The sequence below is a fragment of the Meleagris gallopavo genome, chromosome 2, assembly GCF_905368555.1.
Source record: "Meleagris gallopavo chromosome 2, MGAL_WU_HG_1.1, whole genome shotgun sequence".
Taxonomy (NCBI): domain Eukaryota; kingdom Metazoa; phylum Chordata; class Aves; order Galliformes; family Phasianidae; genus Meleagris; species Meleagris gallopavo.
The window spans coordinates 96,082,817-96,106,100 of record NC_139405.1 but is presented as its reverse complement, the minus strand read 5'-3'; the positions used below and the strand labels follow the sequence as shown (position 1 = coordinate 96,106,100).

At 43.2% G+C, this 23,284-nt stretch overlaps 1 protein-coding gene across 1 annotated transcript; it reads left to right on the top strand.

The window, feature by feature from the left end:
- Nucleotides 1–9,605: 9,605 nt before the first annotated feature.
- On the top strand, nt 9,606–22,744 carry PDIA6 (protein disulfide isomerase family A member 6). The gene is made up of 13 exons (XM_010707915.3): nt 9,606–9,724; nt 11,820–11,961; nt 13,077–13,134; nt 13,838–13,964; nt 14,435–14,541; nt 16,378–16,511; nt 16,900–17,014; nt 17,862–18,002; nt 19,210–19,294; nt 19,383–19,455; nt 20,478–20,636; nt 21,381–21,477; nt 22,255–22,744. Exons 1-13 carry the CDS (start codon nt 9,691–9,693, stop codon nt 22,324–22,326), a joined length of 1,344 nt encoding a protein of 447 aa, XP_010706217.1. The 5' UTR covers nt 9,606–9,690; the 3' UTR covers nt 22,327–22,744.
- Nucleotides 22,745–23,284: the final 540 nt, after the last annotated feature.

The following is a 23,284-nucleotide window of genomic DNA, read 5'->3' as shown; positions in this document are numbered from 1 at the left end:
CACCTCAATTAGAACATCATCATAGTCATAGCATATCTACCAATAGACATCTTCTACATACTTCACAGACAGGCCAAGGAAGAGAAAAAGGAGATTCTAAAACAAATTACAGCCTACTTCAAGACTAAAACAAGGACTCGAGCCATTAAAAGACAATAGTGAGAAGCTGAGGAACGGGAAATTTCATTAACACATAAGAAAAAAGTTTTCACTGAAACGTTGGTCAAAGACAGTGGTTGTGGAGTCTCCACTCAAAACCCAACTAGGTAAGGTTTCAAGCAATATATTTTGATTAACTCTGTTTTGGGCAGGGATAAGGGATTGGACTGACTCGAGAGTTCCCTTTCAACCCCAAGCATGCTGAGATTCTAATGGGGCTGGATCCTTAACATCCCCCCACAGGAAGACAAAGGATTGTAAGTAAATTCTGATCACTGAAATGCAGCATAGAGGTGTGGCAAAAATCAAAATCACTGTCAGATCCTCTGTGTGCAGAAAAGCTTATCCAAAGTCATCAAATGCTTATCAGCCTAAGGAGAACACTTCCTTTTTTCACAACAAGGAATCTTGTCCACCTGATGCATGAGATGTCCTTCCAGATGCATAAACGCTGGACAGATTCCTTGAACATCTGTGTCCTGATACTTCAGACCACACAGGTATGATGATCATAGAATCTCAGAATGGCCTGGGTTGAAAAGGACCACAATGATCATCTAGTTTCAAACCCCCTGCTATGTGCAGGGTTGCCAATCACCAGACCAGGCTGCCCAAAGCCACATCCAGCCTGGCCTTGAATGCCTCCAGCGATGGGGCATCCAAAGCCTCCTTGGGCAACCTGTTCCAGTGTGTCACCATCCTCTGTGTGAAAAAGTCCTCCTAATAGCTAACCTGAACAACCTCCCCTGTCTCAGTTTAAAACCATTCCCCCTTGTCCTATCACTATCCACCCTCATAAACAGCCGTTCTCCCTCCTGTTTATACGCTCCCTTCAAGTACTGGAAGGCCACAGTGAGGTCTCCCCAGAGCCTTCTCTTCTAAACAAGCTAAACAAGCCCAGTTCCCTGAATCTTTCCTCATAGGAGAGGTGCTCCAGCCCTCTGATCATCTTAGTGGCCCTCCTCTGGACCCGCTCCAAGAGCTCCACATCCTTCCTGTACTGGGGACCCCAGGCCTGGACGCAGTACTGCAGATGGGGCCTCACAAGAGCCGAGTACAGAGGGACAACCACCTCTCTCTCCCTGCCGGCCACCCCTTTGTTAATTCAGTCCAGAACACAGTTGGCCTTCCAGGATGCAAGCACACACTGCTGGCTCATGATGGGAAACACCGTTTTATTTTGTAAATGAATCCATATAACATCTGGCCTTGAGCTTTACCATAGTGTTTCTACAGTGCTGCAGGATTGTTTCCTATGTGATGCAGTGTGAGAAAGTGTGATCTTTTTGTTCTACCAGAGCAATGCAAAATTCAGCGCACAAAACATACGATGTCAGTTACTTGGCTATGATAAATTAAAACTCTTCTAATATTTGGCCTTTATTCATTTTTAAATGGTGTTTGACTGTATGTAGTTTGTCTAGTAGATACAGACTAGTTCTGAATTGAACTAATTAGAATTCCTTGGTTTTAACCTAAATCAACCTGGTCCAACAGAATGAACCCTTCTTGCCCTAAAGTTGGTGTCTACATCTACTTATGACTACCCAGTGAAAACAGAGTTTACAAGGTTTAATCTTGCATAAAATGGCTTTCCAGTTTAGCACTAGCAAACACTGTAACTTATCACATTAGCACAGAAGTTCAACTATTCTTGCTTTTGTTTTCTGTAATCAAGATGTTAAGGACTGTGAGGTTCATTCCTTTCTATTTTTCCCCATACCATTCCCCAGCATTACCTCTCCTGCATGAACAAACAAGCCCAGCTTTGCAGACCCCGCTGTCCCATGACAAGATGTGCCGCACTGCAAAGGCAGCCAGTACCATTGCAAAGGCAACCAGCACCACCTCATGCTGCTCTGCGGTACTGCAAGGAGCTGCGATCCTGCGGCAGCAGTGGATGAGAAATGGTCATTCCCCCCAACACTCCTCACTTCCCGATAATATCCTGTATTAAATACCTGCTTCTCTAGCACTGAATCATTTTGTGATTCAAAGCAATCAAGAAGTTTTGGATGAGATGCACCAAACTACAATATATTTTTCAGATTGTTTTCATTTGTTGCAACAAAAAAGCATCCTAAATCATATGCTAGTTTAATGTAAAGACTTCTGGGGAAGTTTTCACAGATCCAAGCCAGATTTCTGGTAAGAGACTCAGCCCCCACTTAACCTCAGGTATTCATAGATAATTCATATTCTGCTATCCCAAATGACAGTGCATCTTCTCATAGTACACAAGCAGGTTGGTTAGGAGAACAGACACCCCAGGACTCCTCTGGACTCTGGGGTTTTGTTTCTAAAGGAGAAAAAGGGACAGCCCTCCAGACCTGTGCCAAAGAATACACACGTTACAGCTCTGATCTGCTAGCAGTACCTTTCCGTCAGCCTCCTCCCCTGTACAGTCAGGATAATTAGATTTCTCATGGATGACATGTTTTAATTAGTGACAGTGGCTGGACAAGCCAGAGGAAAAGATCAGTTTGTTTGCAGCCTTGTAAACTCGAGTCTGGCAGAGCAAGTGCCAGACTCCAGCAGGACCAAAACTGCAACACAAAGAAAACACATTCCTTATAAAGATGCTTAATATCGATTTCACATACTTCTCCATACCCTTAGTGCCATCAGTTAAGTCCAGACAGAACAGCAGCTGGTGTTGGGAGATAAGGCTTTTTGGTTTCTTACATGTCATTTGTTTGTCACTCAAATGAGAAACTGCAGAATCTAAAACATTACTGAATAAATAGCAATAAATAGCTGAAAAATAAAGGGCATCGCTCCAGTGAAAGCATGGATGCCACCTGTTGAACCAGCAGATAGAGGCAGAGGAGTGAGAACCCTAGGGCTCTTAGTCATATAAGATGCGTTAATGAATATGGAATAAAACAGGAGCAAAAGATGCCTACAGACATTAGTGATGGTTTGCTGCTGGCTCATCAGACCCACAGCCTGGCCAGCTGCAAGGCCAAAGGAACTGCTGAATTCAGGAGGGCTCTGCATTCTTTACTCCTCCTCAGTCACCCCTCGCATGGCTATTTTTGTACTGTAGGAGTTCAAGTGAAACTGGTTGCCTTCTCATTTTAGCAACTTTCCTGCAAAATCCTGTATCTGTATGCCTTGTCCTTGTTGCAGTGTAAAACACACGGTTGTTTTGCACTGTATTGTACTGATGTACCAATTTCTTTGTACTACTACATTCACCTTATCAAGGATCTGCATTTATGTTTCCTTTCATTGTCATGACTGGTGTAATAAAGACAGATTGCAGAATGTGAGCTTTTCATCAAGTAAAATAGAGTCCCTGTGCTTGAAATGCTATTGCTTTATCTATTTTGAGGCCCAAGGAAATTGCCATTGCTACACGCTGATCAGCATAGTTATTTATTGCCCGATTCTTGGACAGATTTCTGAATCTGTTCCATATGCAGACTGGCTGCTGGTGAGATACTGAAAAGATGTTTGACAGCACACAGCCATCCAGTGCAATGGAAGCTAAATGCAACTTGCTTTTAAAAGCCTCCTGCTTAGTAAGGGCCCAAGCAGCCTGTTACTGTCAGTGCACATCACTGCTGCTGGATTGTTATTCAAAGCAACTGAATATTGAGCAAAGACACCTGACTTGCAATAATTATAGCAAATTGACAGTGGCAGGAGAAGTACAAACCAAGCCAGCCTTACAGCAACCATGTCATGCCAACCTGAGAGGAGGATGTGGTTCAGAAAGAGCAACTGGGAAGAAGTGGTCTTTTTGGAGTATCCTGCTGCTGTCCTTATCTGTACAAATAAGGACTGGAAGGGCCCTGGCCCCTTCTGAGGGGTGAAAAGATCCACTTTTTGGTGTCTCCTGAAAGAGAAGGAATATTTTTTTGTGTCACAGTAAGGTAACAGTGCATTAAACCTCACTAAAAATTTTATCATTGACTAAATATAACTAAAGATGTTTGCATACAGCAGCACAGGTAATGTCACAAGGTGGTAATGTCACCAGATAGCCAATGTCAAGCTGGAATGTTACTGGCATTTTTTAGCAGAGTAATTTCAACTTTTTTTCATGGTACAAATAGTTGCAGGTTTATATATTGTTCAGCTAGCAAAGTGGGGGTTTGCCCATTAGAACCTCAAGCCAAGACATTCCAAAAACATGGTGTTAAATGCCATAAACAAGTTTTGCCACCTCCTCCCTAAAATAATCAAGTTCTTCATGAAAGATAGCTGGGCATTTGAGAACACAAATACAGAAACAGAAAGATACAGAACCAAAAAACAGAGACATTTTTTTCCAGTGTAGCCTCATCCCCCTCATGGTGGGTTAAAGGGACTTTCCCAGACAGCCTCCATAGCTAACTGAGATGGATTTTTGTTTTCATCACTTAGTCCAGTCACTTTTTAATCCATTAAGGCTTTTACCATTCAATATTTTCCCAACCTTGAATCAGAACTTCCCTCACTGCAACTTCCATCGACTGGAGCATTTTCCCTGGTACTTCCTCAGAGCAGAGCAGGAATTCTGGCTGCAGGGCTTCAGCAGGAGGAGCACGCTGTGCTCAAGTAAGTTACAGTCTGCTCCAAGGCCCTTCAGTACAACAGTCTACATGGGATGTGCTCAAATCAAACTTCTTTTTTTTTCTTAAAGAAAGGCAGCTATGCTTGGTTTAAAACAGATCTTTTACCATTCCATAATGGCCAGGCAAAACAATCCAGCCATTAAACTGAAAATGACAAGAAACCTACTGAGCTTTCAGAACATTACATTCCCTATTACACTTGTATTTCTTGACAATCCCAAGGTGGTTTACAAAGCCACCCAGTCCCAGCTCCAACACAACCATGGATGTTTTAGGCAGTCCTGAGCTTCATGAAGAGATTAAAACTGCCTGCTTGGAACTACGAGGACCACCTGCAGCAATGCCAATAAACTGGAAGTACTTCTAAAGAATCCTATGGCCTGGGACATGGTCCTCTCCTCAGCATGTTACTTTCTGAAAAGCATACTGATCTACTTGAATTGTTTCCTTGTGACTTTTCTGTTCGTTAATCCTTAATTTTCTGGTATATCCACCAGGAGGATATTAAGTATCTTCCCATGGTTGCTGAAAGTGCCACTTCAAGCTTCAAGCTAGAAAGCTTGAGACTTTCTAAGAAGCTTTGTTTTCATGAAGCCTTCTGGATAAATTTTGGAAAGTCTCTTACGTATTAACTAACTGGATTTGAAAAGCTTTCATGTTTCTAATCCAAATTGGATGCTCATCTTCTATATCCTCTGGTCTGAGAGGTCTCCTGCATCATCTGCTTCCTTGCTTCACTCGAGCTTCCAGTGAGCACAGAGGCATTGTCAAGGATCTGAACCATTATTACCATTTTACTTTTCCTTTTGCTTCTGAAACCTGAAGGTTCATTCTATGGCAGTTTAAGTTAATAGAACCCAGGACAGCTGGGGCCTTGCCACATTCTGCCTCTGAGCTTTCACAGTCCCTTGCACACTGACCCAGGGATCTAAGATCAATGAAAATGAATGCTGCCAAGAACAAAGTCTCTAGCTTTCAGATGGGTGTCCCCACATGCTGCTGGCACTGCTTGCAGAGGAAACAGAAGAAAGCAAGACCAGACAAGTAACTCTGCTTCTAGCAGCACTGGTAAGAAAGTAAACACCTGATGCTGAAAAATATGATCCCTTCTGCTGTTATGCATAAGGAGTAAGCCTCATGTTTGTGCACCATGTGAGAAGGGGACAGGAAGCTAGCACAAGCAAGTCAGGCCAGGTGCATTAAAACTATTAGGTTTTACAATGTCATTTTCAGAGTCCAGAAGTGGTTATAAAATGGCTGTGTACCAGGCTAATCCCAAATACGTTACAATATAGAGAAAGGCAGTGATGGGTCCTGTTTGGGGGATATGGCTAAAATAATATTTATTTGGGGATAATGTTGAAGCCCGGTAACTAAACTCAGGAAAGTACCTGTGACATGCTGGCCCAACCCACACAGCTCACAGCTCTGTTCTTGATGTGAACTCAGTGAAACTAGCCAGAGTTTGAGCTAGGAGTGAGGCCTCGGAGTGGGTTGTGTGGGGTCATTGCCTCCTTCGGGGATCTCAGGTCAAAAGCATGGGCAGGTGGGAAAGCTGGAAGCAGCAGGATGTTCATGTTAGGCTTTTATTACCACATGTGCAGGGTTTGGTGCTTGTTCCAAAATTGGAAAGAGGACAGGACGCCAGCAGTTATGTTGGCTCCTGGGTGAGGAGAACAGGCCTGCATTGGGCCAGCTTGCAGAGTGAGCTGAGTGTCCTAAAGATCTAATCCGTGGAACTGAGAAAAGACGACTGGGGATGAATCTCCTATCTAGTATCTTTCATAACATGATAGTAGAGTTTCAATGAGTAGAAAAACATATTCTTAGATGTTAATTATGTTAGTTGACAGTAATAACTGTTAGTAAAAGGTAGCGAATGTGTCATTTTTGCCCTGTGGCACCCCTGAACAGCAGACACTTAAGTCTGCAAGATCTGTAGGGCTACACTTGCCAGTTAGTGAAGGCCTCTCAGAATGTTTTCTGCCTACATGCCTTCCTTTCTTGTAAGTATGGTTAGTTCTGGTCATGTATATCAAATTAGACAGCAAAAGGCTTTCTTTAAGCCTATAGACCTCCATCTCAGATTCATCCTAAACAGGAAATAAACCTCAATAAGGCAGGTGAGGCCAAGTGGCACCTGTCCCACCTCTGCTGCAAGCAGAGCAGGGAGCAATCCTTACCCTTTTCCTTTTACTCTCTCTTTTCTGGCTTTAAGGTTTCCTTTAGATTAGAAGTTCTTAGATTTGAAGTTAGGAGGCAGTCAAAATTTGTAAAGCTCCCCTGTACGCTATGCTCCTCTTGTGTATTTGTCAGTGTAGGAACCTGACAAGATTCGTTAAATACAAGAATATTCCTCATATTCTTATCATTATTCCTCTTGCTATCTGGTCTGTACAAATGTTATGGGGACACTTCAAGGAGGAGAATCAAAACATCCGCACATGTAACTAGGGCATAGCTTGTAAAGTTCTGTGAAAAGGATTTACACTAAACAATCTGTGTGGTATTGGCTTGGCTACAACAGGGCTAGGCAAAACATGGAAATGACAAATTAATGGAATTTGTGGATGCATAGCAGCCAGGCTTGTATGATGCAGGCTCTTGCTCCAATGATCTCTAGATGGAATTGTGCATAAGTCAAAGCAAGATAGAAAGGCAGAACCGCTAATAAAACCTGCCTTTCCGTGGCAGCAATGTTCAGGTTCTCTCCTATAACCGAGTGGTCAGATTGCAGCACAATAACAGTAGTGAAGACATTAGACTGGAAAAATGTCATGGTTTTACACACAGACCTATAAAAGTTATTCACAGCTCAAAATCACAGAGCTTTTAATTTCATCCCACTTCTAGTACTAATACCTGGGAGAGACTGAAATCATTTTAGAATTATAGAGACTGGAAGAGACCTCTGGAAATTGAGTCCAAAACCCTGCTAAAGCAGGCTCCACAGGAAAATGAACAGGTGAATCTTGAACATCCCCAGAGAAGGCAACTTGTGGGAATACAAAAAAGACTATTCAGAGCAGAAGCTGTGGAGCAAGATAAATGGTGTGAGAATGCAAGGCTGAGAACCAAGAACACCTCCAGAAAAAGAGAAAAACAAAGTCAAGTAAGTTGCATGATGGCCATGTTGATGATGACCCTGACTGGAGGAAAAGTGGATGGGTAGGAAGGACTATCCGGTTGAATAAGCACCTGCATGCACAGTTAAGGAGTGTTTGTGGAATGTTTTGTTGACATGTAAAGGCAGATGGGAAAGTTAAAAGAGAAAACTTGTGAATATATATATGGGATATTAGAACCTGTAATAAACGATTTGGATCATTCACATCTGAATCCATGCCTCAGATACTGCAGCAACTCCACTACTTCTCTGGGCAGCCTGCCCCAGTGCTCTGTCACTCTCACAGTAAAGTTCTTCCTCATGTTTGTGTGGAAATTCCTGTGTTCCATTGCACATTGTTCTCTTGCTGCATATGCTGAAAAGAGCCTGACCTCATCCATTGATTCCCACCCTTCAGATATTTATAAATACTGATAAGATCCCCCAAGTCATCCCCAGGCTGAACATCCCCAGGTCTGTCACCCTTTCCTCCTCCAGGAGATGCTGCAGGCTCTCATCGTTTTTGTGTCCCTCTGCCGGGCTCTTTCCAGCAGTTCCCTGTCTGCCCAGAATGGGACTCAGTATTCCAGATGTGGCCTCATAAGGGCAGAGGAGAGGAGGAGGATAACCTCCCTTTACCTTCATCTATTTTTAAATACAGGCCTTGTCTCATGAACTTCTGCATACAAAGTACCTTTCCATTATTCCCCTTTTCATGCACCCACCAATCACATGAGCATTCTTGCCAGTGATATCACAGCAGATGGTCATGCTGCAATAGAGAGGAAACAGTTCCAAAATCTCTTCGAGACTTCCTTCAGGGGTTGGAGAGTGTTCTTGAACATCCCATCCTCACGCAAATCCTCATGCAAACTCATCAAAACCCTTAATGCATTGCGTCTGCATGCAGCTCATCACCAGATAGCCTGCATCCCTGTAGTGTTTTCACTGTTACCTACAAAACTAGAACATTTTACTGTTCTAGTGATTGGCAACCCTGCCCACAACAGGGGGGTTGAAACGAGATGATCTTTGAGGTCCTTTTCAACGCAGACCATTCTATGTTTTATCACTCTACTAATATTTGTGTTAGTGTAGGCCCTTTCAGTGCTATCTTATGTGCAATTCCAGATAACACTTAATCGCTGGGTGTAGAAATGTTTCCCATAGAAACTCATCAGGAATTAACCAGATACATAAAGGTGTTACAAGTTTCTTATTTTGCAATGAGTAGATCAAGATATTCTCCTTAATGCTATGCAAATGTTTGTCATTCAACTGACTGCTGAGAGCACCAACCACCGCCATACAAATTAGTGCTGCAAAACACAGATGGAAAATAAGTGTACCATCTCTATGCAGTTCCTTTCACATGCCAGATCAAAACGAGTCAGTAATTTTCTCTGGCAGTAATTACGTGCTGTAAAGCCTATCACTGAATAATTTCTTGCTGTGAGGATTTTGCCTCGTTGCTCAATAGGGTCCCAGTGTCATACATGGGGACAAGATAAGTGGGCGTGGTAGAGATGGGTTGAAGGCTGGACTAGATGACTTTGGTGGCTTTTTTCAACATTCACGATTCTATGACTCCACGGTTTTATATCTACTTTTCCAAACCGTACTGGTGGAACGCAACAGACGGTGCGGAACCACCCCCCCTCCACACCCTTTCCCGCCCGCCGCCCTCCGCCCCACAGCGCCTCTCCCCTCCGCCCAGCGACCCTCACGCGGCCGCTTCCCATTGGTCCATTCCAATGCGCCTGCGCCTCATCCACCAATGGGCGGCGGCCACGGCGGGGAACACGGGGGCGGGGCCGGGCGGGCTGCGAGGAGCGGCGGCGGCGGAGGGTGGCTGTAGCCATGGGGGTGCGCGGAGCGGGCGGCGTGTGGTGGGGTAAGGGCAGCGTTGAGGGCGTCTGAGGGCTTGGTGCGGCCGGGAAGCGAGCCGCGGTGCGGTAGTCGGGAAGGGAGGGGCTCCGCGGGGGGCTCCGCGGGGGGCACAGAGTGTGAGGAGGCGGCAGGCCGCGCCTGGAGCCGAGCCGTGGCCGCTGTGCTGGCGGAGGAAACGCGAAGGGCCCGGCGGGGAGCAGCAGCAGCAGCAGCAGGAGGAGGAGGGGTGAATTAACGGCAGACAAAGGGCTGGGAGCGGGGCTGCTCCGATACGGAGGAGCACGAAGTGACGTCCCACGGCGGCAGCTTTTCTTGCCGGCCCTTCGGGCGTAACGCGGCTCTTTGGAGGCCGGGCTGGTGGCACTGCTGGCTGCCTGCTTTGGTTACGTGAGGAATCTGCTTCGAATGGCCGCTGATCTGACTGGTTCCACCCGCTGTGGATTTCAAGCAGTCGCAGATGTGTGTCTTCCTGGCTTAAACGCTTGTAGAAAAATGATCTTGTTACTTGCTGTGGATGGATTAAGCCTTGTGTGTTGTATGTGAGAGTTAGAATAAAACCCAAAGCACACCAGTGCTGACCTTGGTAAACTTCACCGTATGCTTTCTTTTCTGGGTTCTCTTTGGCAGATCTTCATGAGCTAGAGCTTTTCTATTTGAAGTGACTGAAGTAGTTGAGTGAGCTCTGTTCAGTTGCTGAATGTGTTTGCCACAGATCTTTTGAGTGATGATAAAACATGCTGGTTTCAATTCAGTCTTCTCATTCCATCTTGGGAAGGGTTCTCAGTTGAGATTGAGCCCTGAAAGTGCACTGGTCTGCACTGAGGGGGTACTGAAGGGACAGACTCAATCTAACATGGAAGTCATGGAAACCAGTGAGGATCAGCCTGAGAGAAGGGCTGGGAGATGCTGGTAAGGGTGTTATACAGTGGATAAGGTACTCGTTTGCAGTGTGGCAGTTCATCCCTGACCTCTGAGCACCCAAAATACGTTAATTTTGGTTTCCCTCACCTGCAGAATATGTATAATGTAACTAGACTTGCTGGGCAGGGCTGCTATTGCGTAGGTGATGCTGCACAGTCTGTGAACCACATGCTGTAGAATTTTTGCATGTCTGAGCTGTATTTTTCTCTCATATTCAGTCTTGAAGGAAGTGAATGTGCAGCTTGCTATGCAAATTATAGCCACTTGCAGAAAAGCCAACTATTTTTGCCTAGTTCTGACTTCAGTGTCTGAGTCTTTAGTGATTGAAAAAAAGTCTTCTGTTGTATGAATTGTGTTACAGAGATGCTTGTTTGTTATCGTGTCATCTCTTAATTCTGATAAGATAGAGGAAAGGGCTGTGAGATTGTACGTGGAAGTCTCAGATAGTAATAAGATCTAAAAGTGACAAGAAATATGAAACCCATTTTAACGGATAGCTGCATTCTTGTGCCTTTTCAGTGGGGAGTTCTGTTGTTACAGCTCTAAGGGTGTTTGAGTTGCTAACTAGAGAGATTCAGCAGCTGCTCTCCAGTCTGTTGCTAGATGGACAAATCAGTGCTGGATTAGCATCCTCAGAAAGATTGAAGGTAGTTATGCTAGTAGGTGCTGGTCTAAAATTAGTATAGCTGTGCTAACACTGCTTGGGACAGTTCTGCATTATGTGATGCAATGAAAGGTGTGTGTACTAGTACAGTCAACTGAGAATATGTTGTGCCGGAGAGATGGATGGATGGGTTTGGAGGTTCCATGAGAGTGAACTGAAGAAGAAAAATTGTAGCTGATCTTAGGGATCCACACGGAAGTCTGTGTGGTGCCAGCTGTAGTTAGAGTCACAGCTTTGACAGGGTGTTCTCTGGAGATCCTCAGCTTAGCAGAGGTCCAGCTAGCTGTAGGCACAGGAATATAGTATATGATCCAATGGGATCATGGTGTAGGTGAGTGAGTAGCATACATGTTGTCTTCTGTTTTACAAGCTGGAATCCTTTTTTTTTTTTTTTTTTTTTTTTTTCCTGCTGATGTGAAGGCTTGCTAGAGGGGGGGAGACGATTTAGCCACGTGAACAGGAGAGCTGAGAATGGTTTCCGGGAATGCTGATTGTTTTGATTCTTTTCTTCTAGGCACAGTGAGCTGCACATTATTCCTGGCAGTAAACGGTTTATATTCAGCCAGTGATGATGTGATAGAGCTGACACCAACCAACTTCAACAAGGAGGTCATTCAGAGTGAGAGCCTGTGGCTCGTGGAGTTCTACGCCCCATGGTGAGCATTACAACTGTATACTTGGTGCTTCTGCAAGATAAAAGCAAACATAAGAATCTGTTGCTGATAAGTCCAGGGTTCACTGATGGTACATGTGTCAGCTTGGTGGTGTCACGACTAGAAAATAGTTGTAGTTGAGATTCCTTTTTCAAATATCTTCATCATAGGAAGAAGGGGAAAATCGGTAAATGCTGTAACAACAAAGCCTTTTATGCCATTTTACTGCTTCAGTTTTTTAACTGAAATGAAAATTGAAAATGACTTATTAAGTGCAATAGATAAGTTGGAAGGCTCTTCAGTTCTGTCTTAACTTCAGTCAGATGTGAAGCACAGATCTGAATGCACACTTAGCACATCTTAATTTACTACCCTTTTCTCCCATGCAGCTTGTATTCAGAGCAGAGTCTCTTCATCCTGCCTGTAAAGTCTGATCATGCATATTCTATCTTTGCACGAATCCTCTGCCCAAAACTTCCACATCCTAATGAAGGGCCCTTCGTTGCAGCAGGCTGAAGGTGTTTGAACTGGGTGGTTTAGGAGAAGACTTGACCTACTGTCTCTTCTAGTGCTATTGCAGCTTTCCTGGCTAAACAGTGGGAATTGAGCGTAGTTTCAGTAAATGGCCAGCTTCTCTTTCCCTTCAGACTTATTGTGCCATGATGGTATGCTGCTTGCCAGTTAGTCGTGGGTCTTCTGGAGATGTTTGTGGGAGGTGGTGTGCCAAACTCTTTCTATTTAAGGAGTTACCTCTAGAATCAACTTTTTAGTCCTCATCGCAGAGCCATTTTATCTTTCAGCATTTTAGGAACAGAAGGGACTGTGTGCAAATCTGGATTCTGATGCTCACTTTTACCTATGTGTTAGGAATGCTGGAGAGAGGTGTGCATGTATATGTATCTATATAAAATACAGAGACATTTCTCTTCAGGTGGCTGAGGGATGATATGCTGTAGCATAGTCTCTTCCCCTCTTCTTGGGTAGAACTCCTGTGGTTTGCAGTGTGCAGGTGTTCTATAATTTCAAACCCTAGGAGGCCTTGTACTTCATGAGATACTAATGCAGATCGGAAGGAATGTTACTGTTACCCTTTGCTGTTTCTTTTTTTCTTTCATAAGGTGTGGTCATTGTCAAAGACTAACCCCTGAGTGGAAGAAAGCTGCAACAGCATTAAAAGTAAGTTTGACTTCTCACGAGTGTGCTTTTGTGGCAGTGGAGTAAAGCCTAGCTGTTTGTCAGTTGGCTTAGAAACGTGAAAGCAGAATGGAAATCCCCCCAAATTATATCAGTGTAATTATACTTCTCCTGCAGAAGCTGCCTGTCCCAGGTGGTTAAAAGACCATTTAAAAATGTTAATAATAATAAAAAAAAGTAGAGGAAGCAAGTCAGTTTTGTCTCAGTAAGTTTCCATTGCTGTTTTCCAAGACTGCTTTTAACAGCACCACAAGACTGTAGAATTCAGCCATCCCCAAAATAGCATGTTTCTCTTTTCTTCTTCTCACCCTTTTCTCCCCTCCTTTTGAAGTACAGGAACAGCATGAACTGAGTATTTGAGCACAGCTTTGTAAGCTGTTGGTGATGAGTGCTTCTTTTATTGTAGAAAACTTGATCGTGCAGTGATTTGCTGAGCTCTTTCCCAAAAAAAGGGGAAAGTAAAATATATATTCCCTTTTGAGGAGAAAACTATATAAAGCTTTCAGATTGAAGAAAGAAATGAGCATATGAGGTGTTCACTAGTTCAGTGCTTTTTGGGGAGCTGCACCTTTCATTTTGGTGGCTGTTTTCTTACTAATAACTTAACTTCCCACCCTGCACAGTATATAAAATGTGTTACATCACTGTAGAAGGTTTGTCTGAGTTTTAGTTCTTATTTCCACAGGGTGTAGTGAAAGTAGGTGCAGTAGATGCAGATAAGCATCAGTCCTTGGGTGGGCAGTATGGAGTCAGAGGTTTTCCAACTATCAAGATATTTGGAGCCAACAAAAACAAAGCAGAAGATTATCAGGGTAAGTGTGATACTCTTTCATGTGCTGCATGCCTATTAGCATTCCTCAGTATAGTAATGATACTAGCTGTTAGTGCTGGCTTGTGTGGCATTTATTCCATGTGTGGTGGTATGGTAATGGAGAGAGACAGGTGGCTGAGATTTGTTTGACCAGCTGTACATGTCCTATCAGTAGTTTTTAGTTGATGGAGGTTGGTAAGCAGTTCCTGAAGAATACTCATTTCCTGCTGTTTACTGGGAGCTTGCCACAGTCATCTCCCCATTGGATAAAGTGCATATATGAAAAGCAGAAAATAAATCTTGTTGCTTTTGTTTTAAGTCAGCGTCCCACTGCTGTTTCGCTCTCAGCCCAGCCCTGCTTTTCCTGAAGGATCCCAAGGGAGAGAATTTGTTCATTACGCTTGTGATTAATTCAGTGGCTGCCCGAGAAACAATGTGGTGCTTTAATGATTCTTTTTTGTTGCTTTGCAGGTGGCAGGACAAGTGAAGCCATTGTTGATGCTGCTCTAAGTGCTCTTCGGTCCCTGGTGAAAGACCGTCTCAGTGGCAGAAGTGGAGGATACAGTTCTGGGAGACAGGTATTGGAAGAAATGTGGTGTTTGGTTCCTGTGGAGGAACCAAACTGTCCTGTGCAGAAGGAGACAGGCTTGTGCTCCCTATTCTCTAAGTTGGAAGGAACTTCCTAATTTTATCTAGTCCAGTTCCCTGCTCAGCAGAGTGTCAGTTAGAGCACTTGCTTTGGACTATGTCAAGGACATAGGGGCTACAGAGACTGAAGTCTCTGGACAGCCTTTTCTGGTGTTTGGTCACCTTTATAGAAGGAATGTTTTCTTAGATGCTTAAATTGAATTCTTGTGCTTCAACTTGAACCCTTATTTTTTGTTCAGTCACTGGACATTAGAGAAGAGTCTGGCTTTTCTTTACTCCCTTACACCCAGGAATTTATATACACAAAAAGGATTCTCACTGAGCCTTCTTTCTTGCAGGCTTAGCGATCTCAGCTCTCTCAACCTCTCCTCCTATGTCAAATGCATGAAGCCCCTTAATCAGCTTTGCCCCCTGGCTAGACTTACCTCAGAGTGTGCATGCCTCTGTTACACAGGAGAGACCAGAACTGTACCCAGCACTGCATATGTTTCTCACCAATACTGAGCAGAAAAAAAGATGACCTACCTCAACCTTCTGGTAGCTCCTGCCTAATGCTACACAGGAGGTTGTTGGCTTCTTTGCCACAGGAGTGCCTTAGTGGCACAGGTACAACCTGTTCTCTACCAGGACCCTGTGCATGAGTTATTCCTCTCCAGATGCACTGCTTTACCTCTCACTGTGTTGAACTTTGAGGTAGTCTCCTCTCCTTCTGATTGAGGTAGCTCTGGGTGGCAGCACGTCCATCTGGTGCCTCAGACATTTACTGAGAGAAATTTGCTGAGGGTGTGCACTCGGTCCCACTGTCCAGCTGGGGAAGATGTAGAAGCATTGTTGTGCTGCTATTGGCCCTTGGCAAATACCAGTAGTGACTTAGTGGTACTTAGCACTGAAGATTCAATCCTTTGAACACAGCAGTTCTGCAGTCCAACTCCCTGCTTATCTAACCTATGCTTTTATCAGTTCCTGAATGAGGATGTTAGGGAAAACAGTGTCACAGATATCATGAAGTCAGGATAGGTAACATCCACTGCTGTCTCCTTATCCACCAAACTGGTTATCCATCACAGAGCTATCAGGTTGGCATGTTTTCTCTTTAGTAAATCTTTGTTGACTACTCCTAATGACCTTTGTGTCCTTCATTTGGTTGGAAATGCCTTCTGGAAGGATTTGCTCCGTGACCTTTCCAGAGATTAAGGGTCTTGAAGCCTGCTTGGCATTGGGATGAGTTTCTTAGGTTTTCTTTCAATTTGGTAGCATTCTGCTCTAGTTGGTTTGCTACATTTCTCCCTGAAGATAAATTGAAAAGCTTCTGATTCGTACTACCATTTCAAAATCATTTTTCTTGCATCCACATTCTCAGGCTGGTGAGAATAGAAGCCCTTGTTAGACTGTGCCATGTGGTTTATATCCCACTGGCATGTTTTGTATCAAAAGCAAGGCACAGAGGTGGGTGTAATGGGAAGTAGAGAGCACTTTGTTCTCAGACTGATCTGAGTATGAAGAACTGGGGAAGTGTTCCTGCATCTTCCTGGTAGTTGGTGTGACCTGAATGCTGTTTATGAGAAAAGGTTCCCTTGCTGTCTTTTGAAAGTGCTGTGGGAATGTGCATACACTTGTCAGTTCTAAAATGGGAAAGCAGTTTGACCTAACTCTCCCTGTTTTGTATATTCAAATAAAGAGCATTTGGTGCAACACAACACTGAATACCTCATGTGGGAAACCTGTTCTGGTTGCCTGATAGGTGAGGGTCTGTTTGTTTCTTACAGAGCCGAGAGAGCGGAGGTGGAGATAAGAAGGACGTGGTTGAACTGACTGATGACAGCTTCGATAAGAATGTCATAAACAGTGACGATGTGTGGATGGTGGAGTTCTATGCCCCATGGTGTGGGCACTGCAAAAAGTGAGTTCCTTTGTTTTTGTGGCGTTGTTGTTGTTTGTGTGCAGTAGCCTTCATCCCCTGAAAGGGGCTTTGGTTGTATCAGCTGTTCATTGGTTGGTTGGTTTTTTAATGTAATGCGTGGGCTTCTCTGCTTTTAAAGTACCTTGTTTTTGCTTTGGCTGCACTCCTCGACAGTAAAATTGCTGGTTATCAATAGAAATCAGGTTCAGAGGTGGGTTAACCTTTTCACCCCTTTAGATCTAGGATGTTCTTTGGAATAATCCAGCTAGAATATTCTGCAGACTCTTTTTCTTTTCCCTGAGTGGAGAGTGCTGTGTAGTGTTGGAATATGGTATACTTCTGTTGTCACTCTGAGGGAGCCCAGAACACCAATTATCTTGTTTTTCAGTCTGGAGCCAGAATGGGCAGCTGCTGCCACTGAGGTGAAGGAACAAACCAAGGGGAAAGTCAAGCTGGCTGCAGTAGATGCAACAGTCAATCAGATGCTGGCAAGCCGATATGGGGTGAGTGTGCTTTGCAGTGATGGCATTTCCTTTTCTGTCCCTGGTAAGCCAGATTTTCCTTCAATCTTACTGATCTTAACCTGGCATTATTTGTGTTATATTAAATGGCTCATACAGTTTGTATTCAACTAATTCTCGAATGACAGTAGCAACATAAAAGGAGTTAGAGGAAAGGAGTGAATTTGAATGCTGCTGATGAGTAAAGCTGTTTATCATCGTAACGTCTTGAATGATTTTGTCAACTGAAGTGAGAGATCATCCTTCAGGTTTGTATGTTGGAGAATGCTTGGAGAACATGTGCACCTTTGAGCCATGTGTCAAGAGTTGCTCTGCCAGCATTAACTGCCCTGGTCAGTTATGCTGTGTGCTCAAAGCAAACTGCCATTTCTTTTTAGTATAATATGGGAGGGTTTACAGTGTGCTGCTTATTTTCCCTGTGAGTGCAGTTAGCTGGTAATCAGGAGCACTAAGCATGTTGCATATGAAGTGTAGCAGAGGGAGCCTGTGGCGTGTTTGTTGCCCTGTGGGAACTGCACTGTCTCTCTTGAGACAGATTGGGAAACCAGTGCCTATAAGTAGAAAGTGTACGGTGCTCAGTCACTGTGAACTGAGGCTGAAGCCTTTGCTGCTTGTCTGTGCTAAAACTTGAAACAATGTTTCAGTGTGTTAGTTCTGTTTTGAATTGTTGCAGAAGCAACAAAATTGTTGAAGATCCCTTGTAGTGTGTTTTAAGATTCACCTGGATGTTAAATCTCTTCCTCTTAATGTAGGATACAGCAGAGTAATGGATGCCATCCACCATAAACGTTCAGATTTATTTAGCTGGTTATTTTAACTTGTCTTGCAGATTCGTGGTTTTCCCACAATTAAAATATTCCAGAAAGGAGAAGACCCTGTTGATTATGATGGAGGAAGAACTAGGTCTGATATCATTGCTCGTGCTCTGGATCTCTTTTCTGATAATGCACCACCACCTGAGCTCCTGGAGGTATCTCTACTTCATTTATTACTTTCCAGATTTCTTCTCTATTATATCCTTTGTAGTTTTTACAGGACTGTGTTGATTGTAAATGAAACAGCCAAGTTGTGCTGCTTGTGCACCATTTCGTGGCAGAAATAGACAAGAGTAGCAAGTCTGATCACTTAGCTTTCTGTTATTTTATTCTTACTGTGAATGTCCTGTTCACTTAAGGGTTGAGAATCGGTACAGTGAAGGCACCAACAGCACTGGTGTCAGTACATCTGAATTCTCTCTGTTGAGAGTGAAATGAGTGAAAAACTGAGTGAAGAACAAGACAGTAGGATTTTATCATCTATGCTGTCCAGTAGGAGTTGTATGAAGGCTGACACAGCCCGTTGTCCAAAAATTTCTGCCTTCAATATGGTGACTTCTAATTCTGGCTCGATGAAAGTAGGATTGGAATGATAATCTGAATCAGTTGTCTATGAAAGGGGGTATGTGCACTATCAGTGGGCAAGACAACCCACTGAGCTGCAGGAAGAAAAAACATCTTTACTGTTAATAAAATGATCATTTAATGAGATGACTATCTTCACCTCATGTTTTTAACGTCTTCTGTATGTGCTTTATAAAATATTAACAGCAGATGGACACAATTTGTGTAAATATATTCGAGGCTGCAAACTGAGCGGTGCACAAAGTTTGTCGATCACTGGTCTAAGTAAAAGGATTGATTCCCTTTCTAAGGCAATAGATGAGATCTAATTGGGATTGTTCCATCAAATAGCAATTACCTTTCCTTGTCTTCAGCAAATGCTGCACCCTGCTGGCTCCCCTTATGCTAGCAACAGCATGAAAGAACTACAGGCACGTGTAGATCTGGGTGTGCTGTTTGCAGTGATCAGTAATTAGACCAGTGGTTTGTTTTACACCAGCCCTGGTCCAAGGACAGTTATCTCGAGCAGGAGCAACATCTTGCTGTGTTTCCTGTAAGCCTTGTGTGGTACTGCTTGTTTTCCTATTGCTGCAGCTCTTAACAGAAGGTTTTATGAATTCTTTGTAGTTAGTCTTACCTTGAGGGATGAGCGAAGCAGGCAGTGCCTTTAAGGTCTGTATTGCTTCAGCTGCTTATTACCTTGTCAGATGGACCTGACAACCTGTTGGAGGGAAGTGCGGTCACAGCAGGATAACAGAAGTCTTATTTTTAACTGATTTTTCTTTGTCTTTCTTTTAGATTATTAGTGAAGATGTTCTGAAGACTACCTGTGATGCTCATCAGCTCTGCATCATTTCTGTCCTGCCTCATATTCTTGACACAGGTAGACATACAAGCAACCAATCTCCTCTGGGAATTTGTCCCTTTAAGCCTGTGGTTGTGTTTAACTTGTTTAATTGTCTGACAAACAGGAGCCTCGGGGAGGAATTCTTACCTGGATGTCATGTTAAAAATGGCTGAGAAATACAAAAAGAAAATGTGGGGGTAAGTGGTATAGTGGCCTGGTATAGTGGCCTGGTATTCTAGGGTAAGATGTGCACATCTTTAGAGGTGATGGGAGAGAATCTTGTAATGATGTACCTGCAGACAGAGTTGTTCCTTGTTCTGGATTCTCTATCTTGGTTGTTTACTGTCTGGGCTGAGAGATGCTTGCAGCTGTAGAATAAACTGTTGTGGTTTTTTTTTTTCTCATCTCTTATGCACCTCAAATCCTATCTGTGCAAGCTATATCTAAGCATTAATGTGATCAAGTACTCTTGTCATGAATGCTACAGTATTTTAGGGTGATATTTTAGACTCTGAGTCTTTTACTGGTGAGTAATGCTGCCAGTGTGACTGTTACATTCTCAAAAAAAAAAATAAAAATAGCAGCTTATTAACAAATCTCGTCCTCCTAAAGGAGCAAACCAGCAGGTTCCACCTCTTCCTCTAGAATGCATGTTGGTCTCTCTGGAAAGTGAGATTTGTTGGGATGCTGTCTGCTGAGAAGGGGCAGACCAGCATGAAAGTGTCAGGAAGAAATGTGGAAGTTGGCTGGTTCCAAAAGATCCTTGTGGACTTGCTAAGTATTAGAGAAACTGAGACCTGACCAGTGAGAAAACAATACTGGGTGAAATGTTGGTCTTTTAGTGTTTGTCCAGCAATCCTCTACATGTGGTCAGTACTTGGTCATAAAACTTGTTTAATGTAGGCTAGAGGTGCAGAAACTTGTTCAGATTGGTAGCATAGTTCTTTCCTTAGAATACCTTGCATGGTTGTTGTGATTCACCTGAAAAGCAACTGTGACAGTGGGGATGGCCTGGAAGTGTTGCTCAGGAGTGACTTCCTTCTTCTACTTGGTAGAAGAAGACCCTGCTATTCCCTGCTGACATGAATAATTGGCTCTGTTGAGGGCAGCTCAGAGTGCAGTGCTGACTATAGGGCTGCAAGATATTTGTGACTAAAATGACTGTAGTGCCTTTCCTGATTTCCATTTTCCTATTTATTTTTTTTTTCCTTACCCTAAGGTGGCTGTGGACCGAAGCTGGCGCTCAGTCAGATCTTGAGAGCTCTTTGGGAATAGGAGGCTTTGGGTATCCAGCAATGGCAGCTGTTAATGCCCGGAAGATGAAATTTGCCCTCCTGAAAGGATCCTTCAGTGAACAAGGGATTAATGAGTTTCTAAGGTAAGGAATCCTTCAAATAGAAGCTGTGGCTCAAAATAAAGATGGAGAAAGGGAATGGTTTCAATAGAACTGCGACTGTTAAGCAGTACCTTTCTGTAGTGAACAGATATAGTTAGGAAGTCAGCCATTTAGAATTTGATTGTGGTTTTGTTAAGACTTTTGAAAATAGTTAGAAAACCAAGTAAATTTTTGATCTTAAAAAACCTCTGTTTCTGCAGTAACCAAAGGAGTTCTTAGAATTTGGTAATCAGTGCTGTTCTACTACAAGTCACCTTTTTGGTCCTGTTCTGTGTCTTATTTGCCCTTGAAAGTATGCAAAAGGATTAGCACTTCAGTTTGTAGTGTTAGCTTTCTTCAGCAAGCATAAGCAGCAGGTGCAGGATGGGATGCTTCCAAGCAGGAGCTGGTTATCCTGGACCCCTTGGAGACAGCAGGGGCTTAGGCTCTGTTTAAAAGAAACATTGCCAAGAGTATTACAGAGGGCACTGCTGAAATATTAAACAGTGTAGTTTAAAATGTTTGTCTCTCTCCATCTTTGGAATTTTAATTGCAAATTGTCAGTGCTGCTTTAAAGGCTATTTATCATTTTCTGCTTTGCAAATTGAAAAGCTACTTCAAGATAATTTACATCTGGGATCTTCTTATCTCTGAAGAAAGGTAGTCAGGTGCCTTCCTTTAATCTGAAGCAAGCCCTGTTCCAGGTGGATGGAAACTGGAGAAAATTGTTTAATTCTCTCCTCTCAGGGAACTGTCTGTTGGTCGTGGTTCTACAGCACCAGTAGGAGGTGGAGCTTTTCCTAAAATTCATGCAGTTGAACCTTGGGATGGCAAAGATGGTGAGGTAAGAAGTGCTCTGTGTCTACAAGTGCTGATGTTCTGCACAGTTCAGAAGCAAAGGGACAGCAACTCAGAACTGGCAGTGTGGCGAGGGGGGGAAAGTGTAGCAAGTCATCCTGGTGATTCTGTGGCAGGAATTAGTTAACAGGAAGGTAGGCACCAGGCTCATTGTCTGATGTTAGGGACAGGCACTCCTGCCTGTTAGAATGTCACAGGAAAGTTCAGTCCCTTGAGGCTGAAATAATGCATTATTAACCCATGCTGATGAGGAAGATTGTAGCATATGCATCTAAGGCCCAAAAGTTGTGGAAATTTTTTTGATATGCTGGTTTTACTGAGTTCATAAGTAAAGCCCACAGAGTGATCTGAGTATGTTCTTGCTTAAAGTTCAACACTGCTGTAAAAGCCAGTTATTCACAATCTTTGGTCTACTTCAGATGGAAAATACAGTGACCCTGCACATAGCAGAGGAGTTGAAACTAGATGATCATTGTGGTCCTTTTCAACCCAGGCCATTCTATGATTCTATAATATGGTACTAGTTCTGTTACCTTGTCTGTTTGCAATTAACTTTATATGGGATATATTTAATGAGTAAGTAGCAAACATTCTTTGTCCAGTCTAAACTCTGATCAGTTGTCCCATGTTCCAAGTGCTGTCAGTTCTTATGAGCCAGAAATGACAGGAGGGAACTTTGCTTTTTCTATGAAGGATCCAACTCAGTGATGCTCCAGTGCTGTTTGCTGACAAACATTTGCTCAAAACTGTTGCTTTCTCACAGCTTCCAGTTGAAGATGATATTGATCTCAGTGATGTTGATCTGGATGATATCTGGGATAAAGATGAGCTGTGAGATCTTCAGGAAACTTCTTTTCTTGGGAGAGTTTGCGCAGCAGTTTGCAACCTGGTTCACGTTCAGATGGATTTTCCAGTGGCCTTTTTATGGAGAAATGGCACATGACACACTGTGCTATTTGATGCACTGCAGCAGTGAACTGTACGCAACTCAAGAAAACATTGCAGAAATTCTATGAATTGTCATAACCAGTAAACTTGATTGTATTCTGTGCAACAAATATTTTGAGGACAACATCTTTTTTTTTTTTTTTTTCTTTGAAACATCTTGGGTTTTATTTTGACAGTGTGCTGTTTGAGTGTTACAGAAGGCTGTTAGTGCAACCAATTTTAAATGTGTTTTTTTTTTTCTTTTCTGTGGAGGTGGAACCTGGTCAGCTTCTGTTTCAATTAAATAAAACAGAATATTTTTGACACACAGTGTTAGTCTTGTACAGAGAAATGGAGGTGTACATGCTAAAAGTTATCCTGGTTTGGATGACTCCTCAGAAGCAAATGGCAGAAGAGAGAGGCTGGTGAAGAGAGCTATCCTGAATGCTTTAACTGTGAAAGGTATTGATGGCTTGTGCTAAAGCTTGGTTAGAGAGGCAATCTTAGCTTAAATGTTCTTCCCTTTCCTATTCTTTCTCAGGGGTTTTCTCTTTCTTTGTGCCAGCCTTGATATGATCATTAAAACAATGGGAGTTGGGTTGCTGCTGCAATGGGAGATGCCATCCAGTAGAAGACGCTGCTGAGCTGGAAGCTGCTGGTTTTTCCCCAGGAGTGGCAGTGAAACTAATCCCCATTTTTAGGGCATGAGTATTTCTAGGTGCTAATAGTAAAAAGCCAAAGTGCTGTCTCTGGCAAATTGGATCTGGTATTTCTCTCTGTCTGACATTGTTTTGATATGAAATTGCAGTTTCCTTTGAAGAGGAAGCAGAGTTGGGAGTGAAGACAATTAGTGCTCCTTTTTTTTT